General features: G+C 40.2%; 1 protein-coding gene across 8 annotated transcripts in view; it reads left to right on the top strand.

Moving 5' to 3' along the window:
- The window catches only part of TNRC6B (trinucleotide repeat containing adaptor 6B), a 130,960-nt gene that overhangs the window by 88,276 nt on the left and 15,078 nt on the right, over positions 1-27,606 (top strand). For 5 of the 8 annotated variants that reach the window (XM_087968288.1, XM_026694834.2, XM_087968287.1 and 2 more), the window contains 9 exons: positions 233-411; positions 2,288-2,362; positions 7,221-7,266; positions 7,918-8,066; positions 21,265-21,435; positions 22,080-22,205; positions 24,568-24,699; positions 25,095-25,202; positions 25,787-25,958. In XM_087968288.1, coding sequence (XP_087824414.1) covers positions 233-411; positions 2,288-2,362; positions 7,221-7,266; positions 7,918-8,066; positions 21,265-21,435; positions 22,080-22,205; positions 24,568-24,699; positions 25,095-25,202; positions 25,787-25,958 — 1,158 coding nt within the window. The remainder of the gene's footprint in view (positions 1-232; positions 412-2,287; positions 2,363-7,220; positions 7,267-7,917; positions 8,067-21,264; positions 21,436-22,079; positions 22,206-24,567; positions 24,700-25,094; positions 25,203-25,786; positions 25,959-27,606) is intronic. The other 3 variants (XM_087968290.1, XM_026694839.2, XM_087968289.1) reach the window with 1 other exon arrangement.

Here is a 27,606-nt window from a genome sequence, read left to right as displayed (position 1 = left end):
AATTCAAAATTAGTCAAGAGATCTGTTTGTTTGGGCCTTTATTTCTGGATTAAAGAGGAGGGATGTACCACTGCAAATGATAATTTCCAGAAAAAAATTAAAAAGTTAACCTATCAATTACAATCCAAGTTAACAAGTTTACTGAAGGTTAAAATGCTTGAATGTATAATAGATGTGGGAAATTTAGGGTGGCTGTTGAGTCTTTTTTTCTGACATTTATTTTCCATTAAAGATTCCAAATCACCTCAAGATGGCTGGGGCGATAATGATGGGCCAGTATCAGGAACACGGCATGCCAACTGGGAAGAGGAAGAGGAGGGAGGAGTCTGGAACACAGCAGGCTCTCAGGGAAGTAATTCCTCCCATAATTCAACCAGCTGGGGACAAGGAGGAAAGAAACCACAAATTAAGGTAGGACAAGTCTTTTGTGGTGCAGTCTTTCATAGATAAGCAAATATCATTCTCAAACAGCTATTACAACAGAATGTTAACTATGAAGATTTGTGATAAAAGGTAGTGGTTTTTTGTAAATGATTTGATAGTTTAATGTACTGAAGGTGCATAATTAACAGTGATTTTGTGGTGACGTGAATGGATGGGTAGGATTCAGAAAAAAGTAGGAAACCATTCAGAGACTAAATGGAAATAGTGAATGGAGCGTATCTCCTTAAAAAGATGCTGATTTCAAATATATGGTTTAAACAAGTTTGCATACATATATATATATATACATGTGGCAAAGGACTGAAAAGAATTCAAAAACATGATTGGTTTTATTGTTTATTACTTATTTTATATACTGTAGTTTGTATACAATTAAAACTGCATATCTTTTTTGAGAACTGAAGACATAATAGACACACCGTTAAAATACACTACTGTGAAACAGATGGCAAACAAACTGCAGATACTACTTTCCAAATTTTGTCAGGACAGCCTTTTAATAGTTCTGAAGATAATATAGTAAGAAAGGAGTCCTATATAAAAGAGGATTAGGAAATAGATTACTTTCCAATTGAATGAAAGTAAAGAAGATGTAAGAAAAGATACTGAAAATTCTTGAAAGAGAGTGACAAGAATTATGTAATGGATTGCCATAGGAGTATGTGGAGGTATGAAAAAAGATGCTTGGATAGAATTAGGAAATGAAAAGTTACACATAATGAGAAGTGCATGTAATTGATTGAGTTGATTGAAGAGCCTTCAGCAACAAATAAAATTAAAAACAAAAGTAAGGAAATTATTTGGTGAGAGAATGTTGCAAGAAGTATTCTATAGATTTATCGAGAATAACATTTGAAGAATAGAATAGAAACAAATGCTATAAATGTTTAGTTTCCAAGGGGAAAAAAGGTCACAAATTGTCAGTACTGTGAGAATGTTGAAAAATGGTGAGGCTGCATGTATAACTCTTGCAACTGAAAAAAATGTTAAAATACGGACATGGTCTCTTGATAAAGAGACACTGTGACCTGTCTAATGTGTGAGATTTGCTTATAGCATTTCTGCATGACCTGCTTTTTATGTATGCTGCATGTATGCATAACAATTGGAAAAGTGCTGCTGTGTTTCCTCCAAACGAAGTGAAAAGAGGCAAGAATGAATCAAAAACAACAGTTCCTGATTGAAATTCTGATGGAAAAGGGTACATGAGGTGCCCGTGAACTAAATTTAGGAAGTACAATGGAGCTTTATGGTGGAGAGGGATGTTCCAACTAGAATTTTATTCTTCAGCAGATAATTGAGAAATAGACTTTTTTTTTATTCAAGAGACAGTATATGACGAAGCATATAAATAGACTTGAATATGGAATATTTTTCATGAATAGAGATACTGAATGAAGTAAAACCACCAACAGAAGCATTTTAAAAATAAATGGAATGCTTAGCAAAAAGCTCAACATGGAAGATGGAATAAAATAAGGATGTATGACATTTTTTTTGTTCAGTGTATTTGTCTGGGTTGGAAACATAAAAGTATAGGTACTTTTTGCGTACAGATCATTTTTTATTATTCCCCGAGAAGCCAAAAGATTTGCAGTGAATGTTAGATTTGATAAAAGTAACCGCAGTTGGTAATTCTGTACTGCATCTAAGAAATGTTTTCCCCTAAATAGATTAGTAAGCAATAAGTATATGAATTTAATACTAAACTTGATTCCTTTTTGTTTAACAGTTGAAATTAGGATCAGCCAATTTCAGTTTTGTGATGAGTATCCATTATAGATTATTTAAATTGAAGATTTTGTAGCAGAGAATGAAATTTAAACTAATTATCTGTTTTCAGTGTTCATTAAAAGGAGGAAGTAATGACTCATGGATGAATACCTTATCTGATCAGATTTCAAATATGGGATTGTTGGTAAGGAATTCTATGTACTTCTTGTTGCAAAAATTATTTACTAATATTTGATAGGCAAAAAAAGCTACCTATTCTAGGCACAATTATAAGAGATTGTGCTTATTTATTTTTTCATAATCTGCTATTAAGTACAAGACTGATTTATAATTATTTGCAAAATTTTCTTAGTTGTTTATATAACACCATATGTATATGTTTGTGTATACATTTGTGCATGCACACAATAGATAGATATCTTCTACTAATGTATAATACTTCACACATATATAGTACTTCAATACCTAGGAGGTTTATAATTTAAAAATAGACATTGAAAAGCAGCACTAGAAGGGGAGGTAGAGGTATTAATGAGGGAGAGAATGTAGAACTATTTCAGTTACACATAAACTAACTTAATTACAATAAGAGATTATGGCAAATAGAACAACTAACAGAACCAAATGCCAGTTATTTAAAAATACTTAAATTCTGTATTAATTGAATATTGTTCACTAAGCTTTAACAAAATTTAGTATTTTTTGTTTTGTAAACAATAGATACTTGGATTCATGTATTGATTGTATATAGATTATAGTTAATCAGAATGCCACATTGTTTTATTCAAATGCTATTTGGTAGTATAAATACTTTGTTTTGTTTTGAAAGTAATACCTATCCTTTTTGTGTGCTACCATAGAGGTACAGGTGAAATGAGTTTCTGTTTTACAAGAATAGGCTGTGAAAAATCTAACAGAGCAGACTCTGATGGCAATCTAAGCACTATTGACCATAGTGCAGTCTTTATTAATGTGGGAATGGTGGTGCTGTTTATGTGCATGTGTAGTTGCTTTCTTGGCAAAGGAGCTATTGTGATCATATGTTGCTCATACATGCTTCTACTTGCTTTCTTCTCTGCATTAGCTTTGGATTGAAAGGAATTCTGCATGCAGTTCCTCATCAGAACTTTTTTGTCCCTGGGCTTTGTGCTTGTCCCCTTACTGCAGAATAGGAAGCAGGCTTCTTATAAGATGTCTGGGATTGTCCCACTTGCCAAGACATTCTCTGCCTATCTGTCCCAATTCGTCTGAAGCCCAAATCACTAAATTGAATTAAGGCAGCACATTCAAATACACAGCAGTAGAAAAATGGAAATTTTGGAAGATTTTTATTTTAGTTGTTTTTTAAATCAATTTAAATTTTAAAAACATTGTGTCGGCTGGGTAATAGTGCCCTAATCTAATATTTTTTCCAATAATGCATCTGAGCCTTGTCAGTTGCCTTCTGGGAAGTAACTCCCTATGATATCTATTTTTTAATATAAAAATGTTATCAAAATTCTGAATGCACATTGGTTTAAAAAAAAAAACCTGAGTGGCTCTCTTCTGAATAACTGGCTATCAGGAGCCAAACTGGCCTGCCATGTTTATCTGCAGAAAGAACAGGGATAGACCCTATTTTCCAAGTACCTTTCACTTGTCATTGAAGAAAATATTATATTCTGTGAACATAATGATTAGTTTCACCTATGGAAGGCTTCTAAGCAGTGCAGAACAGTGGAGAAATCTATTTTGATTTCCCATTTCCAGGGCAAGGGAGAGGTAGAGAAGAATGGGCAAATATTGATTGGTTGATTGATTGATTATGTGCTATCAAGTTGATAATAACTTACAAGTAGTTCTTGACTTCTGACCACCATTGAGGCCAGAATTCCCATTGCAGAGCAATGAGATCATAAAGTAAGATATCACATTATCACACTGCTTAGTGACCACAATCCCTGCACTACCAATTGCCATTGTTAACTGAGAAGCACAGGTCACTAAGTGAAGGAAGTCCCAGGTAAAGAGATGCTGCAGAGAATCCTCTAGGAGGCCTGTGCAGGCCACATGTAAATTGGGGATAGGGGGTTGCTCAGGGGTGGGATTCTACCGGTTCAGGCAAACTGGTAGTTCTGGTGAGTACCGCCCACTCCTGCTCTTTCCTGTGCTTTATTTCCTGGTTTTTTTTTTAGCACAGCTGATTCACACGGCAGAGCTGTTTGCCGTGCCTCAACTGTTTCAGTCACCAGGGCTGTAAGCAGAGGTGGTATTCAGCAGGTTCTGACCAGTTCTGGAGAACTGGTAGCGGAAATTTTGAGTAATTCAGAGAACCGGCAAATAACACCTCTGATTGGAGATTTTACAGTATCCTTCCCCTGCCACACCCACAGAACCGGTGGTAAAAAAAATTTGAATCCCACCGCTGGCTGTAAATAATTCAGTTGAAAATTGGTTTTTTTTAAAGGTAGAGTACGCGTGTGTGCAAAGTGTGTACTCACCAAAGCAGTTGTTGCACTGTTTGAATCACACCACTGGGGTTGCTGCACTGTTGTATGATCACAGGGAGGCCAGAGAAAGAATACTCTGTAATTCAGGGTCTTGTTGGCATGTCACAGCTTTGACACTGCAAGAAACCCTGAATTGCAACACAGGACAAAGCTGCAACCCTCCTTGGAATCCTCAGCTGGCCTAGCAGCACAGCGGAGCATACCCCGGCCCAGCCTTTCTGTGATCCACAGGCCCTACTGTGCTCAGTTGACATTCACTGTTTTCCTGCTGCTGCTGCTGCTGACAAAGCACGCCTGGCCTGACTCTACTATATGTGAGTTAACTGCTAGCCACTGAGGGCTTTCTTCTGGAGGCCACACGTGCCATTCTCCAAGCGGCTCATGCTGTTCATTCTTCAAAGCATGTGCCCCATTTTCACAATCTTTTGGAAAGTTTCTGGTCTTCCCCAGATCTTGCAAGTGTACTATTTACTATTTATTTATATATTATATATTTACTATTTATATAGGTGTACTATTTGGAAAATGGCAGGTAACCCATTTTCACGATGCTTCAGAATTCAGAAGCTTTCTGAAGATCACAAGAATGGGACATGCTATTTGGAAAATGATTGGCAAGAGGGGCTTGAAGAATGCACTGGGAAAAAGGCCAAGCTTGGCCTGCATCTAGCTTACATAGAGTGAAATCAGGTGGTGCATGCCTCGTCAGCAACACCAGGAAAACAGCAAAGGTCAGCTGGAACAGTAGGTCTTATGGATCACAGATGGCAGGGGTAATTGGAGCTTTACGCAGTGATGCTGTGATGATAGACTGCAGTATGGGGTTTGAAATGGCATTTCTTAGTGATAGAAGCAGCACTGCAGCTGAGGTAGGAGCCTGGGGGCTGTGATAGCTGGTTCAGTTTCAGCTCCAGTCCCACTGACAAGTTCCACTTTTCAGGTTAATCATAAGGGCAGAGATACAGGGAAAAAATAGGTAGGGGGTTTACATCATCACTAGGGTCATAAGTTCAGATGAATTGCCAAACACACAAATTTTGATCAAGTGATTCGGGTGTGTTGTAATAGCCATAATTTCAGACATGGGTAATAAGTCCGTTTTTTTAGTGCCGTCAAAATTTCAGTTACTGAACAAATGGTTATAAGTCAAGTACTACCTGTAGGGTGAGCTGTCTTCAGTCTGATGTTTCTAGTCAGCCTCTTCTTTTTCATTCCATATTTCCAAGCATTGTAGACTTGTCCGGAGAGCCAGATCTTCACATTATATATTTCATGATTTGAACCTGTTCGTTGATGCCATGAGTAGGACCTCTGGTTTAATTTGTTTTGTGATCCACTTGTTTATTTTGTTGGTTACTTATTGCATTATCATAAGTCTTCTTCAACACCAGAATTCAAAAGCATTTTTAAAAAATCCTGCTTCTTTGTTTTATTTCCATAAAATATAACCAGGAATGACTGCTTAGTTCTCATCTTTTTACATATAGAATATATCTTCTGCATACAGAGTGAATAAATGAACAAGTGGGCAGCCTTGTTTCACTCCTTTGTCTCTACTGTGGCTTCTTGACCTGATACAGGTTTCATATGTTGTGGCATTCCCATTGTTCTAAGTACATTCCATAATCAACATCATCAAAGGCCTTTCCATAATCCCTGAAGTACTTTTTTAAAATTCTTTGGCATTCTCGGTTATCTAGCATATCAGTAGTTGGTCCTCAGTCTTTCTTAAAGCCAGTTTGAACATTTGGCATCTCCCTTTCCATATAGAGCTCTAATCTTTATTAGGTTATCACAAGCATTATTTTGCTAGGGTATGACAGCAAAGATTACCTTTCCCTTTTGTTCTCTATTATTTTTCTGACTTTTGTGCCGGGGGTGCCATTTGGAGCATTCTAGACAAAGTATTTGAAGATCTTCCCACTGGCTGATTCATCATTCTGGACCTAATCCTTTGTGGCATAAATCTCAAATGGGAGAATTAGATATTATGTTGCACTGTTAAAAAATATTCCTGCTCCTAAGACTTACTTACTCAAAATTAAGGTGTAGGTAGCCTATTGATTTTAATTTGAACTCAAATAATAAAACTACTGCAGCACTATAGCTTTGGGTCTTTTAAAAGTTACAAGAACATTTCGTCCCAAATTGCCAAACAAAGCTGGTACTTGCCAGTACATATTAAATCTAGATTTATCTTTAAAATATATAACTTTCTAACCAATAGAATACCTTAACAACAAGGTTTTGTTTCCAAAGAGGCCGGTGAATTAGTTTTTTCAACTTTGTGATTTTTTTAGACATTTCTGGCTATATTTTGGACACATTTTCAGTAGTAAAAATAAACTGCACACTAAGATACATTATTTTTCATAAATGAAGGTACGTGTCCCAGGATAATTTTGCAGGATAAAGTCTGGGTCAATCACTGGGGCCAGTTTTGTCTTCTGAGTTTTCGGACTCATGTGGAACCCATCTTCAGGGAACTTCTCTCTAATATTTTTCAAGTGTGCCAAGCTAGAGTTTTCTGAGAACTGTTCTTTTCTTTTTCAGAATCAAACTGAAGATACTTCAGGCAATAAGATGGACTTATCAGTAGGTATGTATATAATAGCACAAGGATACAGTTTCACCTTATTTACTAATATTTAAAAAAATATAATTGAGCAGTATTGCAAGCTTTATGCCAATATGACTATCCCTTTTGAATAACTGTGTATCATTAATGTAATTTCCACATAATGATGGTCAAAAAGAAAAAAAGAACTGAAGCTGAAGTGGTAACATCTATAGCTGATGGAATATGAATAGTAATCGATTTATTGTTGTACTGATTTTTCGGGAAGTAATAATTTGGTTTCATTCTGCTACAAAATAAAATAATTCTTGAAGTTGGCATTATAATATAAAACCTCTGTTATTAGCTATAAATAATATATATTTTGCTTAGCTATAATCAGAGGAAAAAAAATAGTTTATTATCCATGCAAGATCAGGAAAAGTCAGGGCTTCTTTAATGAGCTAGCCAATGCAAAATCCAAAATCATTTCATCTGTATATTCTTCTGTGGAAAAAGGATATTTTTTTATTCATAACAAATTGGTGGACATTTCAGTATATTGTTTCATGGTTTTAGGGAAACTTCATATAAATGTATAATTTTTAAATCATTTAATTCAGTTGCATTTTAACAATTAACAGTAATGCATAATGGTAATTGGTAAGAATACATCATTTTGTACTTCTTCAGGTGGTCTCCAAGATAAGAAGTTTGATGTAGACAAACGAGGCATGAATCTTGGAGACTTTCATGACATAATGAGAAAGAATCGATCTGGTTTTCGTCCTCCTAGCTCCAAAGATATGGGAAACCCAGATAGTGGGCCTTACTTTGAAAAGGTGAGACATATTTTTTTTATGATAATTTAAAATAAAAACTGAATTTTCACAGGTAAAAAGTCATGTTTAAATACAAGAATTATAGGGGAAATAATGTTTATAAGGTGTAAATTGAAGATAGTGTTTGCATTAGTTATTTGGAAAAGGGTTTTTCTCCCATGAGCTGTTCAGAGCATCCAGAAGTGGGAGGTGCTTCAGTCTCTTCTTGAAAGGCTGGGCTTAAAACTCCGGGACGCTCCTCCTCCTCCACGGGACACCTCCTCAGCGTCCCCCAGTTTTAGCTCAGCCTTCGTGGTAAGAGGTTGTGCACTCCCTGACTGGAACGGTTTTCTGATTCAGGTTTGCTCTTGGGTTATTTCGGCTTTTAAAATTCTTCCCCATTTAATTTGGCTTTTTCAGGTTTGTCCCTCTATTAGGTTACCTCAATTAGTTCCAAAAAAAGAGAGGTTTCTTTATAAATAGCGGAACCTGCCACTCTGCAGGCAGCTTGAGGTTACCACCTTAGGCAATTACCTTATCTAACTTTTCGATCGCCTTCTCTGCGATCGGAGTGGAGCGCTCGAAGCTGCGGCTAACTTCGCCTTGCCTTTTCGTCTGACAGCAGCATTTAACTCGCAAGTTAGAGCCTCAGCAGCAGCGGCTCATTAGACGGCTCAGACATTAGCAACGGTGATTCTGCTTCCCGCCCTTTTCAACGGCTGGCTCAACTTCGTGCCTAATTAACACAGGCACCATTCCTCGCTGGTTTCCCTTTCTGGGGACCGAGGCAGTACCTTTCCACTTTGTTCTCCCTGGGTTTAGCTCTCCCTTGTCTGGCTAACATTGGATAAGCAGGCTAGTCATTAAACAGGCATTTCTTTGCAATTGCCTTTGGATCATTTCTTCGGACTGAAACCGCAAGTGCCATTTAAATTGCAGGACGTTTGGTTTTGACAGGAAAGGATTCACCTCAGAGCATATATAGCTGGTTTCCCTTGTTGGGGACCAGGGATCCAGAGTTTTTCTCGCTTGGAGCACTTGGGGGTTTTCCTTGTTGGGGACCCTTATATACTGTTTACCATATACAGTTATACATAAAGATACAGGCATATGTCTATGTATATGGGCATGCATATAGATAGATGATAGATAGATAGATAGATAGATAGATAGATAGATAGATAGATAGCCCAACCAAAATCCAAGACAGAGAACAAGATAACGGCAAAGCCCTCCTCTCATATATAAAAGGCACTACAGACAAAATCAGCAAGATCCTCCAAAAACACAACATTAAAACAGCATTCTGCACAAACAGAAAAATATCCACCATCCTAAGAAACCCTAAAGACAAAATTGAGTTAGGAAACCAAGGAGTATACGAAATCCCTTGCACCGCCTGCCTCACCACATACATTGGAGAAACTAACAGAAGAATAAGTGCACGCATTGAAGAACATAACTCAATCAAAAAAGAAGAACCGACCTCTTCCCTGGTCCAACACCTCAAAGCCACAGGACATGAGATTGACTTTAAAAATACCAGAACTATCGCCAAAACCAAACACTTCAACAACAGAATAATCAGAGAAGCCATAGAGATAGAAAAACGCCCACACAGCATGAATAAAAGAGATGACACCTCCCACTTACCAGCCATTTGGAAACTCGCCCTCATGAACAGACGAGTACCTAACATGAAGAATGACACCAGACCCACACCCACGAGGGCCACACAAGATGCCACCACCACACTTCCCCGTAAAAAGCAGACTCACACCCACACAGAAGATGTGACACGACCACAGACCAGAAGCCACACTGCAGCTGCATCACTACCCACTTCAATCCCCTCCGAGCCATACATGAAGCGAACTGACCCCCACCATGAAGATGCGGCACGACCACGAACTCGAAGCCAAACAGCAAGATCACAGCTCACCAGTTCAAATCCCCCAGCAACTAAGACTAACCTGAGCACAACCAAGCCCCCACCTGAACAGAACATACCTCCAGCCAATCAGAACACGGCCAACCCCCCTACCAATCAGAACACAGCCAAACCCCCAACCAATGAGAACACACCCCCACTCAATCAGAACACAGCCAAGCCCCCACTCAATCAAGTCACACCCCCACTAGCAGTTAAAAGGAAGAAGCAGCTGCAAGCTCACATCACTCTGAGAAGCACAGAGCTGAAGACACAAGCCTGAAGATGATGAATGAGACTTCATCGAAATGTTGCCTAGATACTTCCAACCTTACGCGGGAGAAAACCCGAATAACCAAAGATAGATAGATAGATAGATATGTATAAGTATATGTATATATGTATATATGGGCCTTCGGCTTTGTTCGGGTATTTTCCCACGTCATTGTAGTTCTTTTAAAGTTACAGACAAAATTAGTAAGGTACTACACAGACATCACATCAAGACTGCCTTCAAAACAGACAGAAAAATAGCAGCCATCCTTAGCAACCCCAAAGATAAAATTGACCTGGAAAACCAAGGCATATACGAAGTCCCCTGTGCATCATGCCCAGCCACATACATTGGACAGACCAATAGAAGAATAAGTACCCGCCTGGATGAACACAAAAATGCAGTCAAAAAGCTGGAACACACTTCCTCACTAGTCCAACACATGGAAGCCACAAGTCATAGCATCAACTTCAGTGGCACCAAAACCCTAGCCACTATAGAAAACCCTAGCCACAGAATCATCAGAGAAGCCATAGAGATTGAAAAAAGACCAGAAAGCATGAATAGAAGAGATGATTCCACCAGGCTGTCAATCATTTGGAAGCCTGTACTCACAAACAAAAAAATCGCCACACTACAAGCCAGGCAAACACCTGGGCACAAACAGATCCCCCCTGATACCTCCAGCTCAAACACATCCCAACCAGGCACCCAGATGAAACCCAGCTTCCTAACTAATGATAGCCGTCCATTTACCCGAAGCCAAGCTGCACTAAAGGCCTCCAATAAAGTAACACAATGCTGCCAGCCAATCAAGATACAAAAAGAGCCAAAAAACAGACAGAAGATATTAGAGACACTAATCAAGCAGAACACAGCAAACTCCGAGACCAATAAACACAGACCAAGACTCCCAACCAATCAGGATGAAGAAAAAAACCATTCTGGCACAGCAATAGGCTGCCCCAAATTTAAATCTGAAACCACTGTAAAAGTCTGACTCACAGACGGACACAATACAGAAGCCTGATGATGGCAGATGAGATTCTGCTGAAACGTTGCTACAACTTTAAAAGAACAACTACAATGACGTGGGAAAATACCCGAACAAAGCCGAAGGCCATACATGTAAGTACCCGCGAAAACTTTGGAGGTGTGTTCTACTTTCAACCGCAGGGGAAGGCATCACCCCAAAGTACAAATATTAACAATAATAATCATAATCATAATATTTTTTTTAAAAAAGAACATTTAAAATTAAAGTCAGAGGCAAGACAATCAGTCATCCACAATGGAAGGTGACAACGCTTTCCGCTCCAAGTCAAATAAGTCCCGAGATAAGCCAGTGGGCCCCAAAAAGGCCTCTAAGGCGGCGGATAAGGATGCCCATAGACGGCACCTAGCTTTGGAAAGGCAATTGCAGAAGCGAGCCAGGGAGGCAGACAAGATGGCTATGACACAACAATCTGATCAGAACCCAAACCCATTGATGGGGCCTTTGGACTTATCTACCCAGCCCAGGCAGGCTGTTTCTGGACAACCTCCCATAGGCACATCTCCTCCAAGGAGCACTGCCCGGCCAATCCCAGAGGCAACCTTCACCCCTACAGTTGGCCTAAGACAGGAGGAGGGATTACCTGAGACTATCCCCATTGAAATGAGGCAATGGATGGAGATGGCGATTCAAAGGGGCATTGCGGCCTGAGTTCAGCAATCCATCAGGACCAGACACATGCGGGATCCCTGTCCGCTCCATCCTTTGCGCATATCGGACAACATCAATCTCAGGTATTCCCCAATATTCCTAACATACCAGCCCAGGGTCTTCGGGAGGAGGTGGACTTTGAGGATCAGGAAGTTCCCATGGAGGGGGGGGTCGAACCATCAGATGGACTTGGGGTTGTCAGAGGCTGACCCGCTAGAACGGGGAATGTCAGACGACGAGGGCCTCATTCTGGACCAACCTACTTTTTCTGGCCTTTTTCGCCCGCACCTCTTTAAATCCTTACTGTTCAAGGCAAAGAACACCGCTAAACTAGGCACATCAAACCCTCATCCATTGTCAACAGGGTCTCAGGACGAATCTGAGGATCTAATATTCTCACAACTAGCTAATGAGGCGGAAACTATTCCTGTCCCTCGTATGTTTGCTGAATTAGTACAAAATCAATGAGCATCAGCAGCATCATACCCAGCCCCAACAGGGTACGATAAACAATATTATAATTTGGCACCAGAGTTTTCAAATTTTCTCAAAACGCTTGAGGTGGATGAGCCCATTGTGGCACTGGCCTCTTCTTCAACCTTTCCCAAGGAGGCCGAGGAAGCCCTGAGACCGGAAGAAAAGAGAGCAGAGTTGGCACTCCATAGAGCACACGTTTCGGACGCCTGGGCCATTAGGGCTGCTACAGCGGCGTCCTTTTTTACACGGTCCTCCCTCCGATGGCTCTTCCACTTGAGGGATATATTGCCGGCGTCAAATGTCAGAGCCCACCAGGACATAGCTAAAATTATTGCAGCAGCAGAATTCTCCGCCGACGCCACATTTAATGCAGTGAAATTCTCGTCTAGGGCCATAGCATCTCACGTATCAGCACGGAGGCTGCTATGGCTCAGGCATTGGCAGGCGGATACCAAGCATAAATGCAAGTTGGCATCAGCCCCAATATCGAGAGATAAATTATTTGGCAGTGTCTTGGAGCCCCTTCTTATAGAGAATAGAAACAAGAAAAAAGTGCTTCCCCCTCTTTTTCGGAGGTCTGAAAACAGAACGCCCCAGTTGTTTCGAAGGGGTTCCTTTCGGCCCTACTACCAAGGCCCATACGTTCCCAGATCTCAGAGAACATCAGGCTACAGGCCCAGTTTTAGACAGGATAGGTCTGAATCTTCCGATAGAGGTCAGCGGGGAGGTCAAAACAGAAGAAACCCCAGAGGCACTGGAGACCGATTTTTTCGTCACCCCAAGTGAGTCCTTGACAGCAGTTCCCATTGGAGGGCGGCTAAAATTGTTTGCTGATCAATGGGACAGCTCCACCTCTGATGCGTGGGTCAAGGACACTATTAGGTTTGGTTTGGCGCTAGAGTTTCAATCCTCCCCCCCAAACTTTTTCATTAGGAGCCCTAGGTCCACGGGCCCCATTAAGAGGGTGTTGATGCAGGAGGCTATCAATCATCTTCTACATATTCGGGCCATTAGAGAGGTCCCATCTGAACAGCGGGGTCAAGGCTGTTACTCTCTATTGTTTGTGGTCCCAAAGAGTTCGGCGGGCTGGAGGGCAATTCTGGACCTCAAACGTCTGAACAGATCATTGGTTTATCGAAAATTCAAGATGACTACTCTCCAGTCCATTCTGCTCAGCATCAGAGAGAACAATGTCCTAACCTCTATAGATCTCACAGAGGCTTATCTACATATACCAATTAGACCTGCTCACTACAAATATCTTAGATTTTGTTATTGTGATCGGCACTACGAATATATCGCCCTACCATTCGGTCTGGCTTTGGTCCCTAGGACTTTTACCAAGGTCCTCGCGGCTTTGGCTGCCTCACTCAGGATCAAATCTATTAGCTTACAGTGTTATCTGGATGATATTTTAATTTTGTCATCTTCCAGACATCAAGCAAAATTGGATACCAAGATTACTCTGGAGACACTTCAGGGTCATGGCTTTTCCATAAATTGGGATAAAAGTCATTTGATCCCCTCAACTAGGTTAGTTCATTTAGGGGCAGTGATAGATACCGTGGAGGGCAAGGTCTTTCTCTCTCAGGACAGGTTAAACAGTATCCAGTCTTTGGCCAGAGAGATCAGAGCCTTAAAGAGGGTTTCCCTGGCAGTGCTGTCTCAACTGTTAGGGAAACTGATTTCTTGTATTTCCATTGTGCCTTGGGCTCAATTCCATTCTAGAGAGCTCCTGCTACCTTTCCAGCGATCCGGAAGAGCCACTTCCAATGTCCGGATAAAGGTACTGCACAATGTTCTCCGATCGTTCCACTGGTGGTCGGAAAAAACGATAAACAAGGGGTGTCCTTTCAAGGAACCTTACAGGGCAACAATCACAACCGATGCCAGCCTGGTAGGATGGGGAGCTCACTTCCAATCCCACACTGTGCAGGAAATTTGGACTATTTCTGAACAATCACAAAGCATCAACCTGTTGGAGCTGCGAGCAGTTCACCTGGCCTTACGCAGTTTTCTACCCCTTTTCCAATCCCGCCACGTTCTGGTCTTGACAGACAATATCACAACCAAGGCCCACGTAAACAGACAGGGGGGGTACCCATTCCAAACTTCTGATGCTGGAGATGGCCAAGTTGTTCAAGTGGGCCAAGGCCGATCTGTTTTCGCTCAAGGCAGAACGCATAGCAGGGGCCTTAAACACACAAGCGGACTGGCTCAGCAGGGCCACTATAGATCAGGCAGAATGGCGCCTACACCCGTCTGTCTTCTAGGAAGCAGTGCAGAGGTTTGGGCAACCGGTGATCAATCTATTTGCCTCTCCTCTCAACGCCCAATTGCCCTGGTATATTTCAAGGTACCCGACTCAGGGGGCGGAGGCCGTCAGCGCTCTGCAATGTCAGTGGCCTCCCGGACTTCTATATGCATTTCCTCCACTCCCGATAATACCCAGGTTGATCCAGAAGTTATTGGAGGAACGAGCGGAATTGATATTGGTCGCCCCTTACTGGCCCAGGCGAACGTGGTTCGCAGATTTACAGGACCTGTCGAGAGAACAACCTTGGAAAATTCCACCGTCGAAGGTTTACCTCTCCCAAGGGCCGATACTTCACCCGAACCCATAATGGCTCAGTCTAGCCGTATGGAGTTTGAGCGGAGCCGTTTAAGGGCCCAACAGATTTCAGAGTATGCTATTGCCACCATTCAAGCATCCAGACGGTCCTCAACAAATCGTATATATACAAGGCCACGTGGTCCGCCTTCTGTCGCTGGTGCCAGGGGTCTAAGATCAACCCAACTGCCCCATCAATAGGACAATTATTGGACTTTTTACAGGAGCCAAGGGCCTATCTCCAAATACTTTACACAGACAGGTGGCGGCTTTAGCCTCGGTGATAGCCTGGGGTGACCTCCGTTCCATAGCGCACCATCCACATGTCCGCAGCTTTCTTAAGGGTGCTGCAAACTTACGACCTGTAATTCACCGCTATCCCACCTGGGACCTCAACAAGATGTTAACCGCACTTACAACTGGTCTGTTCGAGCCTTTAAGAACCACTAGTCTTAAATTCCTGACATATAAGGTGGCCTTCCTAATTGCAATCACATCAGCTAGGAGAATTTCCGAATTGGCGGCATTGTCAATGAGAAAGGACCTGTGCGTGTTTCATGCGGACAGAGTGATTCTCTGATTGGATCCTTCGTTCACTCCTAAAGTAAATTCAGCCTTCCACAGAGCGCAGGAGTTGGTCCTTCCAAATTTTTGTCCGAAACCATCTCATAGACTGGAGCATCAATGGCATCGACTTGACGTTCGAAGAGCCTTAAGCATCTATCTAGACCGCATGGCGACATTTCGAAAATCTGAGGCTCTATTCCTATCCTTCAATCCATCCACTTTAGGGCAAAAGGTGTCGACGACCATCGGTAGATGGTTGAGAGCCACCATAGCTAAAAGTTACGAATGCCAGTCCATCTCAGTTCCTCAAGCCACTCAACAAGGAGTGAGGCAACATCAGCAGCATGGGCCACACGGGCTTCCATAGACGAAATTTGCAGAGTGGCAACTTGGGCTTCACCATCTCCCTTTGTCAGAAATTATAAAATTGATGTCTATGCCTCAGCAGATGCTTCAATTGGCAGAAGAGTCCTGCAGAGAGTCCACAGAGTTTAGGAGTGGATTTTGATCCAGATGGAGTCCCTCCCTAAGGACAGGCCAAGCTTTGGTATGTCCCACTTCTGGATGCTCTGAACAGCTCATGGGAGAAAGGGTGTTGGTACTTACCTGATACGCCCGTTCTCTGTGAGCTGTGAAGAGCATCCAGCCCCACCCATTTCTTTCTGTCTGGTGGGGTTCCGTTCCAGTCAGGGATCTAGATTAGGTGATGAGTCCCAGACTTTGGCACTCAGTCTTCGCAAAACTGGGGGACGCTGAGGAGGTGTCCCGTGGAGGAGGAGGAGCGTCCCAGAGTTTTAAGCCCAGCCTTTCCAGAAGAGACTGAAGCACCTCCCACTTCTGGATGCTCTTCACAGCTCACAGAGAACGGGCGTATCAGGTAAGTACCAACGCCCTTTTTTTTATGAAGACTCAGTATGTTTGTGTGCATGGTTGTAAATAAGTTCATTTATTTTATAATGTTACTGTAGAATCACCTCTAAGCAAGATGAGGTTGCATGTAAGTTTAATAAATAGTTTGAGAATATACCCACAGATATATATCAACCAGTTCATACTTTCTGTCATATATTTCAGCCCTCATTTATTCATGATTAAACCAACATCTTTAATTCTATACAAAAATCTACTGTACAAAATCAGATCACCTATGTTCAGATCTTTCTACTATTTGTTCTTATATTTCAAATCCATATCCCAGGGTTGTCAACTATATTTTCAATTCCATAACTTTTCATATAATGTTTTATAATAAGAGAAGGATTCGACTAGGTTATCAGTATTAATCACACCCACAATATATGCAGCATTTTCCTAAAGCAGAGCTAGGAACTTCACATAATGGTATATCTCCCTCACATTTGCTCCAGAGTCAGAGTTAGAAGCTTCTGATGATTTTTTCCCCTGTGAACAACATACTTGCATTCTTAGTTGCCTTTCTCTGGAAAACATGGACATCTGCACATAACCACCTGTATGGTAGGGTCAGCCAAATACCCAAACTTTTTTTCTGTATTTGGTTTTTTTCTGTGTGGCCTGCTGCAATTAATACATCCAACAAAATCTCAGACAAGTATTCATTATCCATAGTCACAATCTCTGACATTTGAGCCAAGTGAGAAGTCTGGCATCGTATGGCATACCTTTATTCCCTCTTATCTCACAGCCTTACCCCTCCCAGGAGATTTAAACCCACTCTGCTCTCGACACATATGACTATTGCTAGGGCACCCATCCTTATCTTCTATTAAGTGAGAGGTTGTAATTCATTTTTATAAAATTTAATTTTTAATCTAGATTTTATATTTAATTTTTAAACACCTTGTTTTTATATTTCATTGTTAAACACTGCCCAGAATTGCATTTGTATAGGTGGCTATACAAATTTGACAAATAGATAAATAAAGGGTTAATTCGCTGAGCTGAATTCAATATATTTGCATTATATTGTATTATATCTCACTGGTGAGATATTTCTGTAATAGTGGCTATGGGTTTGTTTGTTTTTTCTATTCTAGTATTGAGAGCAGTTAATGGCTGTATAAAATCAATTGATTTTGACCTCGTGCTACTCACAAAATTTCACAATTACTGGACATTCAGGATAAATCTTAAGGGTATTCTAAATCATAGCAACACTCACCATTTAGATCTTTCTTCCCTGCATAGCCTAGAACAAGGGTGTCAAACTCAATTTCATTGAGGGCTGCATCAGGGTTGGGTTTGACCTCAGGGGGGCTGAGGAGGGCATGGCCAACTTGATGTCACTTGTGTCGGGGACGCCTGTGGTGGCCTTTGCCAGCGAAAACGGGCTCCCAAGTTCTGTTTTTGTCTGCAACAGCCTCCTGCAATCCTCTGCCAGTGAAAATGGAGCTCGGGAGTGCTGCACGTGGCCCTTCCGAGCACCGGTTTCTCTGGTAGAGGCACTGTGGGCCAATCCTTCAATGTTTCCAGGGTGTCCCCGCAGGCCAGATCTAAGCACCCTGAGGGCCGGATGCAGCCTACGGGCCTTGAGTTTGACATCCCTGGCCTAGAATATTAACATGTGAGGCAGTTAGTTAGGCAGACAAGTAGACATATGATACCTAAGGCCAGAAGGCTACAGTCTAAGCTCCACCTGAGCTTTTATATTTTGCCTGGCCCAACTGTGTACAGTGCTTCATTTTTGGCTGAAGAATGGACAGTCTAAAGGGGTAAATATGGACTAAGTTTTTATATTAGTTCGTCTGCTTCTCAGTATACCAATTTTGGCATGCATAAATAAGAGAGTAGGCTCCCTGATGATGATGGAGCTAAGATCTTTTGGAGAATTCTGCTTAGGGATGTGGTTTCTGAGATGTGGTTCAGATTATCTCCTTCCTGGGATTTTAGTCCAGTGTATATGAACAGTCAGTGAGACTGCCTGGGCTTTATGATCTGGAACAGATGGTACTGATGTTTCTTCTCTTCATTTTCATTTTGGAGCCTTCTACTCCTTTCAGCATAGGGCTTTTCCTTCAGGAAAAACTCTTGAAGTAGTTTTTCAGCTCCGTTCTGATCTCGTGATAGTGTTGCAGGTAGTCTTAAAGACCTCATTTGCGTGCATGCCTAGCACCTTTCCCCACCTGAGGGAGCCACACACACACCTTCTCCCACATGGCAGCACCACACCTCAACAGCCAAACATGCACCCACTAGTCACCATGCCATATTTGCACTACTCTGATCACATGTGCACCTGGTAGTGTCCGACCTCACCACACCATCTGATTGCCACCTATATATACTCCCATCACCCAGCAAGAGCCATCCCCAGGTCGCTGCACTTCAGTGCCCACCCCCCACACTCAGCAGCAGCCTCTTATCTGTCTCCTGGCTTACTTGAGACTTGGAACTTTCTAACGGCTTCCCCATTGACTTGTTAGAAGTTGGCAGCAAGTTGCAAGGAGGCCCTTGCATAACAACCACAATGGGGATTGCCAGATTTACTGTAACTAAACATTGCAGTCAACTGAATCGCAGAATTGGGAAATTCTGGTCCCAATTAACATGGTAACCCAAGGACTTTCTGTATTTATCTGGGCTGCTCTTAGTGTTACTTAATTGTATATATGCTGCAAAGGAACGTTTATCCTTATAATCTGTATATGGTCCATGGGAATTAAGGCACTGGGTGAATTGTACAAAAATATAAATGGAATTTTTCAGAAATCATAGATATTTATATCTTTCATTGAAGATTTTTTTCTGTGACTTTGGCATTAACTATGAAAAAAAGGTTTAAAATAATGTGGTTGTTTGTTTTGATAGGCTCCTTTTAGACCACATCTCCAAAATAAGTAGCATAATCTAGTAGAAACTCATTTCTACTAGAAAGGACTAGTAGAAGCAAATACATATACATATACATATACATATATATATGTATACTATGACGTGGGAAAATACCCGAACAAAGCTGAAGGCCATACATGTAAGTACCCGCTTAAAACTTTATATATATATATATATATATATATATATATATATATATATTGTTTTCTGAGGTTCTCGCGGTATTTGTATGTGGATCTTTGGTTATTCGGGTTTTCTCCCGCGTAAGATTCAAAGTATCTAGGCAACGTTTCGGCGAGGTCCCACTCGCCATCTTCAGGCTGGTGCTTTCGGCTTAGTGCCAGTGCAAGCAGGCGAAAACCCGAATAACCAAAGATCCACATATATATATATATATATATATATATATATATATATATATATATATATATATATATATATATATATATATATATATATATATATATATATATATATACACACACACACACACACACACATATATATATATATATACACATAATATATATATATACACACACATATATATATATATATATATATGAGAGAGAGAGAGAGAGAGAGAGAGAGAGAGAGAGAGAGACGAACACAATACAGAAGCCTGATGATGGCAGATGAGATTCTGCCGAAACGTTGCTACAACTTTAAAAGCACAACTATAATGACGTGGGAAAATACCCGAACAAAGCTGAATACCATACATGTAAGTATATTTGTTTTCGGAGATTTTCACGGGTACAGGTATGTAAGTCTAGGTGTGTTCGGGTCTTTTCCCGTGTAAGATTTAAGAGTACCTTGGCGATGTTTCGGCGAGGTCCCACTTGCCATCCTCAGGCTGGTGCTTTCGGCTTCGTGCCAGTGCAAGCAGTGTGTGATCGGAGCTGCCGTCTCTCTATAAATACTGGTGGTGGGGGCTGGTGTGCTGGGCTGGTTGGCTGCGCTGCTGCCTCTTGATTGGTTGATGGAGTTGATGTTGGTATAATGGGCTGTGTGATGGCCTTGTGAGTTTTGTTGTGGAGATATCCTGGATCTTGTGCTGTAATCTCCTGGGTCGTTTGTTTTGTAGTGATCTTTTTTCCATTAGCCTCTCGTGTTTTAACGGCTTGGGTAGTGGGTTGTGTGATGGGCTTGCAAGTTCTTTTGTTGTGGTATCCTGGGTCCTGCGTTGTAATCCCCTGGGTTGTTTGTGTTTTGATCTCTTTTCCATTATCCTCCTGTGTAGTAACGGCTTGGGTAATGGGTAATACCACCACCAGTATTTATAGAGAGACGGCAGCTCCAATCACACACTGCTTGCATTGGCACAAAGCCGAAAGCACCAGCGTGAGGATGGCGAGTGGGACCTCACCGAAACGTCGCCAAGATACTCTTAATCTTACACGGGAAAAGACCCGAACACACCTAGACCTAGATACACACACACACACACACACACACACACACGGTATTCAGCTTTGTTCGGGTATTTTCCTACGTCATTATAGTTGTGCTTTTAAAGTTGTAGCAATGTTATGGCAGAATCTCATCTGCCATCATCAGGCTTCTGTATAGATAATGATGGCAGATGAGATTCTGCCGAAACGTTGCTACAACTTTAAAAGCACAACTATAACGACGTGGGAAAATACCTAAACAAAGCTGAATACCATACGTATAAATACCCGTGAAAACTTAAGAAAACACACACACACACACACACACACACACACACATAACATTTATAGACACACATATATTTTACCATTCACTGTCGCTGTTTTTCTTCTTGCATTCTGTTGCTTCACTAACCTTCAACTGCTACTGATTGGCTAACTACTGCTTCAGCTGACTTTGCCTTTCTCCAATCAAGATGGGTGCCTTGGGGATGAGGCTCCCTGCTCTCCCTTCTCCCCTTCTCCCAACTACAAGCTATCTCCCTCTGGTTCCACATTACCAAACGTCTGCCTTGGGGCAATCGGCTCAGGGCTCAACCCCCAAAACTTCGCTGCTAGACAAGTAAGAAAATCGCATTGTTAGTTATATTTCTGCTTGGCAATATCCTATATCAATTTTGGAGAGCTGGATATTTTCCTCCTGACTCATTTCTAATTAAAATGTGGTTTGTTTGTGAGAATACATTAAAATAAAATAAAATATCTATTCAAGAGCCTAATATTTAATCTTTCTTTTTCTCTCTCTTTACCTTAACCCCATTTTCTAATAATTCTGTATATTGCTTTTGTTCCCTTGACTTCTTACTAAACCTTGTGGTAAACTTATTTAGAGTCAATAAATAGACTATTGGGAAATACTACGAGAAAAACTTCTTTTCCTCTTGTTCTGAAGATGTAACTTGAAACTAAAAAGTCAGACTAAATTTGTGCAGGGAAGTCTTTTTCTAGATTCCACAACGAAGAGGGATATTATGTTTTTGTTTCTACTTTTAAAGAAATGAGTATAATATGAAATCAGCTTCTCAGAAGGGTATAAAGTTGGGAAAAGCTAGTTAGAGCAGAATGAATTTAAGGTAATCAGCATTCATATGCCCTAAATAATGTAGCACATATCTGCACATTGAAATATTTCATGAATAATAATAATTAGTGACTACATGTAAAGTATTTATACTGTTGAACTCATAGTTCCTGTTCTGCTTTTAGGGTGGTAATCAAGGTCTGTTTGGAAATAGCACAGCACAATCGAGAGGGATGCACCCACCAGTGCAGCCGCTAAACCCTTCTCCCAATATTCGGGCACAAGTGCCTCCTCAATTTCTTTCCCCCCAGGTAAGCAGCATAAAAACTTAATTGTAAATAGCTTTACAACCGGTTTCTACGGATCAACATATGAGGTTACAATTAAACAAATGTAAAAGTAGAATTTTGTTCAGTCTGCCATTTTTCTATATGATTTCATTAAAAGCCAGGTAATAGATGCAGTCACTTTCTAGTTAATTCCGAGCAGGAAAGTTGCTTTATTGCAAGTAACTTTTATAGCTGAAGTAGGTCTTTAGGTATCAAGCCTTTAAGGATTCGGTAGGTTAAAAGCAGAATATTCCATGTACCAGAGAACAACCAGGTGCTGTCTGGAATCTATCTAGATGTATCAGATGCCTAGAGTGACTCATTGTAATCTGACTGCCCACCAATTGGAGTTTTTTGTAAGCAGTGACTCGCATAATAACCAAGAGTGCTGTCATCATAATGAAGATTACTGAGAAGTAAACACTAAATTTAACATCTGGATATTGTGTTTATAAGGCTCAAGATTATCTGCGACAAGCCCATGGTGGCTATAGACTCCTAAGACCTCCCAGAATCCATCCACCCATAGTAATTGAAGTATCTTATACTCAAAGCTGAGGGCTTTCACCAATAGCACCAAGAGGAGATCCAAGAGATCAGGAAAAGACTTGTAGCAAATTGTGTGATATAGTTAAACCCGAATTTAACCCAATGGCCCAATGTCACAACTTCACAGTCCATTACCTCTAAAACTGGGCCCCTGTAATAAGTTGTAGGACTAGCAATATACTCCTTGTTCAGTGACTACCTCAGTTATCTAACAGTAATAGAAGGTAATTAGAAAATCATTTTCCAACACTTGCACACATTTACAACCAAATTTACAACCACATTTACAACCACATTTACAACCAAATACAACCAAATTTTGTGCATTTGATATCAATGTATGCCAGTGTGAGAGTAACACTGATATAGCTGTATGAGATAACTTTATCTGAATGAAATGGTGGCATTTCACTTAAGGACCTGGTCATTTTACTGACCTCAGAAGAATGGAAGGCTGAGTCAATCTGAAGTCGGTCAGGATTGAACTGCTGCCAGTGGGGTAGGTATAATCTTGAGAAGCAGGAAGAAGACCTGCATCCAGGATGATCAGATGAAAGAAATGTAATTTCTTGTAAATGCATTTCAGACTTGACTGTCTCTAATTCTCTTGAAGATAAAGGAAGAGAGTGTCAAATCTGAGATGCTTTCTCAGATTACATTTCTGCTTCAGACTCTTTTTTTTTTTTTGTCTAACCGTTGTCTTGGTTGTAGCTCTTCTTCCTGTTCTTCAAAGTTATCCCTACATCACATTATAACCCCTGACCACTGCCAGAATACCCTGAACAATTATCACTACCTTACATCCCTTGGTTTGAAGATGGAGACAGGACCAAAACCTGGAGGAACAAATTTTAGAGAAGCAACATCACCACTTTTTCATAACCAGGACTGAGTAATACATGCCATACGTGTTCACTCCAGCAAGTTATGGACAAACATGATCCTGATATTTACCAACAGCTGTGTGATGCTGAGACTACCAGCAATCCAGTTGCCTAGGCACTGGGTGGAAGTTGCTGGGCCAGAAGAGATCTTTATATCTTCCCCTGGAACAATCATTCCAGTACATCTTCTCACTCAAGGGTAGCTCTTCTTCTGAGCCTAGAGCTGATCAGATAATATCCACTGTCCAGCTTTTTTCACCTTTTGTCTGAGACACATCCACCATCTAGCCCCCAACATCTTTCTTCACCTTCACCCAATCTTGTTTTGTCAGCTAAAGAAAGTCTTAGTCCTGATCCACCTTCCATATTGCCATCCATCTCCATTTAGCCATTTTTCATTCTTTAATTCCATTTACCCAATCTTTGCACATCAAAATTCAAAACTCATGAGTGACTTAGATCCCATAATAAAAATAGTTCAATTTTATGTTCAGTTTTGAAATACATTTACCTTACTATGGTGGATTTGGAATAATTAATCCACAACCTCTCCTCAGCCCAGTTAACTCTTCCTGCTGGCTTTTAATAATTCAGTGGCAAGCTGCCTTCCAGCAATTCCTCCTAGTAAGCAAAAACTTTACAGTATTCTTAATTTCAGAAAGTGAAAATGGGTATACCGTAAATGATAGTGATTGAGATTGGGAAACCAACCCTGTATCCTGGCATAAACCTTAATAAATCCCCAAAATAATACTTAATGGGAAATAATGAGTTCTTACCACTTTAAATTGGCTAAGTTTGGTGTATCTTCTTTTAAGTACTAAAGTAATTTGGATTTAGAAGTGTTTCTATTCATAAATGATTTTGTTGTTCTGTTCCTTTTTGGAATTTTTTTTCCTGTCTTCATACAGGTTTCTGCCTCCATGCTTAAGCAATTTCCTAGCAGTGGTCTGAATCCAGGCCTTTTCAATATGGGGCCCCAACTTTCTCCTCAACAGATTGCTATGTTGAGCCAACTTCCACAGTTTCCTCAGTTTCAGCTTGTAAGTAGTAGTTCTCATATGTGGCCAACTAAATTTTCTTACCCCCCATTCCTATTCCTGTAGGATGCACTTGAAAGTTTTTTAGTGTGTTTGTGTTTCAAATATATGTTGTAGGAAATACACACATACACATAGACATATGCATATGCATAAAACCTTTAGTAGTAATTAGATAACAATAGTTTTCCAAACATTAAATTTGAAACAAGTATAGATATCATTAAAAAAGAACAACTCTAATTAAAGCCTTTGATAAATTAGTATTAAACATCAGGCTGTTCTATGATAATGTTTTTAATTGTTTTTTGTTTATTTTTGTTACACAAATGTACACTATCCAATTTAAGCTTGTACAAAGTAAACTAGTTTCTTTCCTTTATTCATTTGCATTGAAGGCCTGTCAACTGCTCCTCCAGCAGCAGCAGCAGCAGCAGCAGCAGCAGCAACTGTTACAAAATCAGAGAAAGATTTCTCAAGCTGTACGACAACAACAGGAACAGCAGGTAATACGTGAAATCTGACAAGTTAATCAGGAAGGATAGTGATTAAGTTTTTATTTTATCTAGTATTTCTTCCATGGAATATAATTGAAGACACACCATCTTTTATTTAAATCCTTTTCAATACTCAGTAAAACCAAGATCTAGTACTGAAATAAATTGAACGTTGCACTGATTTTAAGACTTTCTTTAATGAGTTTAGAAGTATATAGTAATGATAAATACTATCATACTCAAGCTAAGACATTCTATTAAGATTATACAATAATCGATGTATTACTTGAAAGAGAATATAAATATTTAATCTTGATACTCTTTCCCTTTCCTCCCTGTTTTTTAGATATTCCTCATTTTTTAAACAAAATGGCATAGAATCTCATGAACTTGGAAAGTTTAAAAACAGTGTTTTAAACTAAGCTTTGAAGCATAATCCTTTGTTTTTATTAAGATAATATAGGAATAGGGATTTTTGATAAAAATCATACAAACATTTGCTTTTAGGTTTGATGCAAAGTGGTCCAAAATACCTTGAAGCACCAGATTGCCTATGTCTGGTCAACCATTTTTTGTTTGTTTCTTAACTGCAGCTTGCCCGTATGGTAAATGCCCTTCAACAACAGCAAAGACAGCCGGGCATGAAACATTCTCCATCCCATCCAGTTGGACCTAAGCCTCATTTAGACAGTATTGTATCTGGTGGTCTAAATATGGGTCTCTCAGATATATCAACCAAAGGGCAGATTCCTGGATATAATTCAGGTAAACATTGTAAATATCTGTATTATTATTATTTTTCATTGTTACACAATAATATTGTAACACCAAGTATATACATGCTGGATTTGCTCATGTTGCTTCTTTACTGAAATTTGTCATATCGCATGAAACTCTAGGTTTGGTTTCTTTTTCTACTTATCATTACCTAGCATTATATTTGCTAATCTTATTTTAAAATTATCTTGCTTAATTTAGACTTTTTAATAAATAGTTTATTTGTACAAAACCTAATTAGGAAACACTTTGGAATTAAACTTCAGTCAATTATTGAATCCTGTGCAAGAGGCCTTTAGGAACTTTGGCCGACAAGGCCAGCAAGGCTTTCCTGAAGGCCTCTGCAGCCGATAACAGAGCTCCGGATTGATCCAGAGCTCTGTTGTCAGCTACAGAGGGCCTTCAGGAAAGCCTTGCCGGCTGCAGAAGAAATGGGCCGAGATGTGCGAGGTCTGGCTGCAACTGTCCGAAGGTAAGTAGTAGGGCAACTCCACCACTCCATCCACACCCTAGCTTAAGTTTTACCTGTGCACCCTGGAGTGGGCGGGGTCTTAATTGGGGCTTATTTTGAGGGTATGGCTTATATTGGGCATACATGTAAAAATCAAGCTAGGACTTACTTTTGGAGTAGGCTGTATTTTCAGGAAAACACGATATTACAGTGGCATTTTATATTGATATATTTATGGATATGGCCTTTTATAAATATTTAACTTCATGTGTTTTCTCATGAAAATAATGGCACATATAAGACAATAACAACAAAAAAGTCAGTAAAGGCCAAGAAAGCATATTCTGATTTCTAGTTAATGGCTGTATACACTATAACTTTCTATACATGATGTCTAGAAAGATTTTTCCACAAACACAGTCATATTTTCATTAGATTCTACCTTTTTGTGATACAGGTTATTCTATATATGAGATGTTTTGCGTTCAAGCCCTGAGCAAGACCAAAAAAAAGGAAAGGTTTTGGTTCCAAATAATCCTTAGAAATTCTCAGGATTTAATTCGAGTTTTCCTTTTCTCTTCATCTGACTGAGATATAAGTAACATATGTAGATAGTGATGAAGTGTGTTGGGTGGGATCAGAGTTTAAATTATTTCCTGCACTCATTATAGTACATGTAAGTTATTCAAATAGCTTTCAATACTTATGATAAGAATAAATTGTTACAAGATTGATTAAAATATCGACCACAAATAATTCTTTTAAAATTGTATTTCATCACTTACAAACTAGAATTGATTAAATATAAATGAGTAATTGTGTCATTGTGCCTGCAAAATGTAAGGCCATTTCCTGTCATAATAATGCAAATAATGCTGAGAAAGACTTCTATCTGGAATTCTGGGAATCCCTGCTATAGCCACTTTTAAAAATACCAGGGTAGATGGGACAGTACTCTCACTTTTGATGCAAGAGAGGTCTCAACCCCACTAACATGGGGACACCTGGGTTTACATAGTTATGTTTGCTGGAACAGGGAAGTCTGGTATTCCATGACTCACAACAGTTCATTTAGTGACCATTCGGTAACATCACTGAAAAAAATGACTTATGACCATTTTCACACTTACGACTCTTGCACCATCCCCATGGTCATATGATCAAATTTTGGGCACTTGGCAACTG

The sequence above is a fragment of the Notechis scutatus genome, chromosome 6 (genome assembly GCF_049901735.1).
Source record: "Notechis scutatus isolate UNSWTSFEM ecotype Mainland chromosome 6, rNotScu1.2, whole genome shotgun sequence".
Classification (NCBI taxonomy): domain Eukaryota; kingdom Metazoa; phylum Chordata; class Lepidosauria; order Squamata; family Elapidae; genus Notechis; species Notechis scutatus.
Note: the sequence above shows the minus strand (reverse complement) of the source record. Positions and strands in the feature narration are given on the sequence as shown.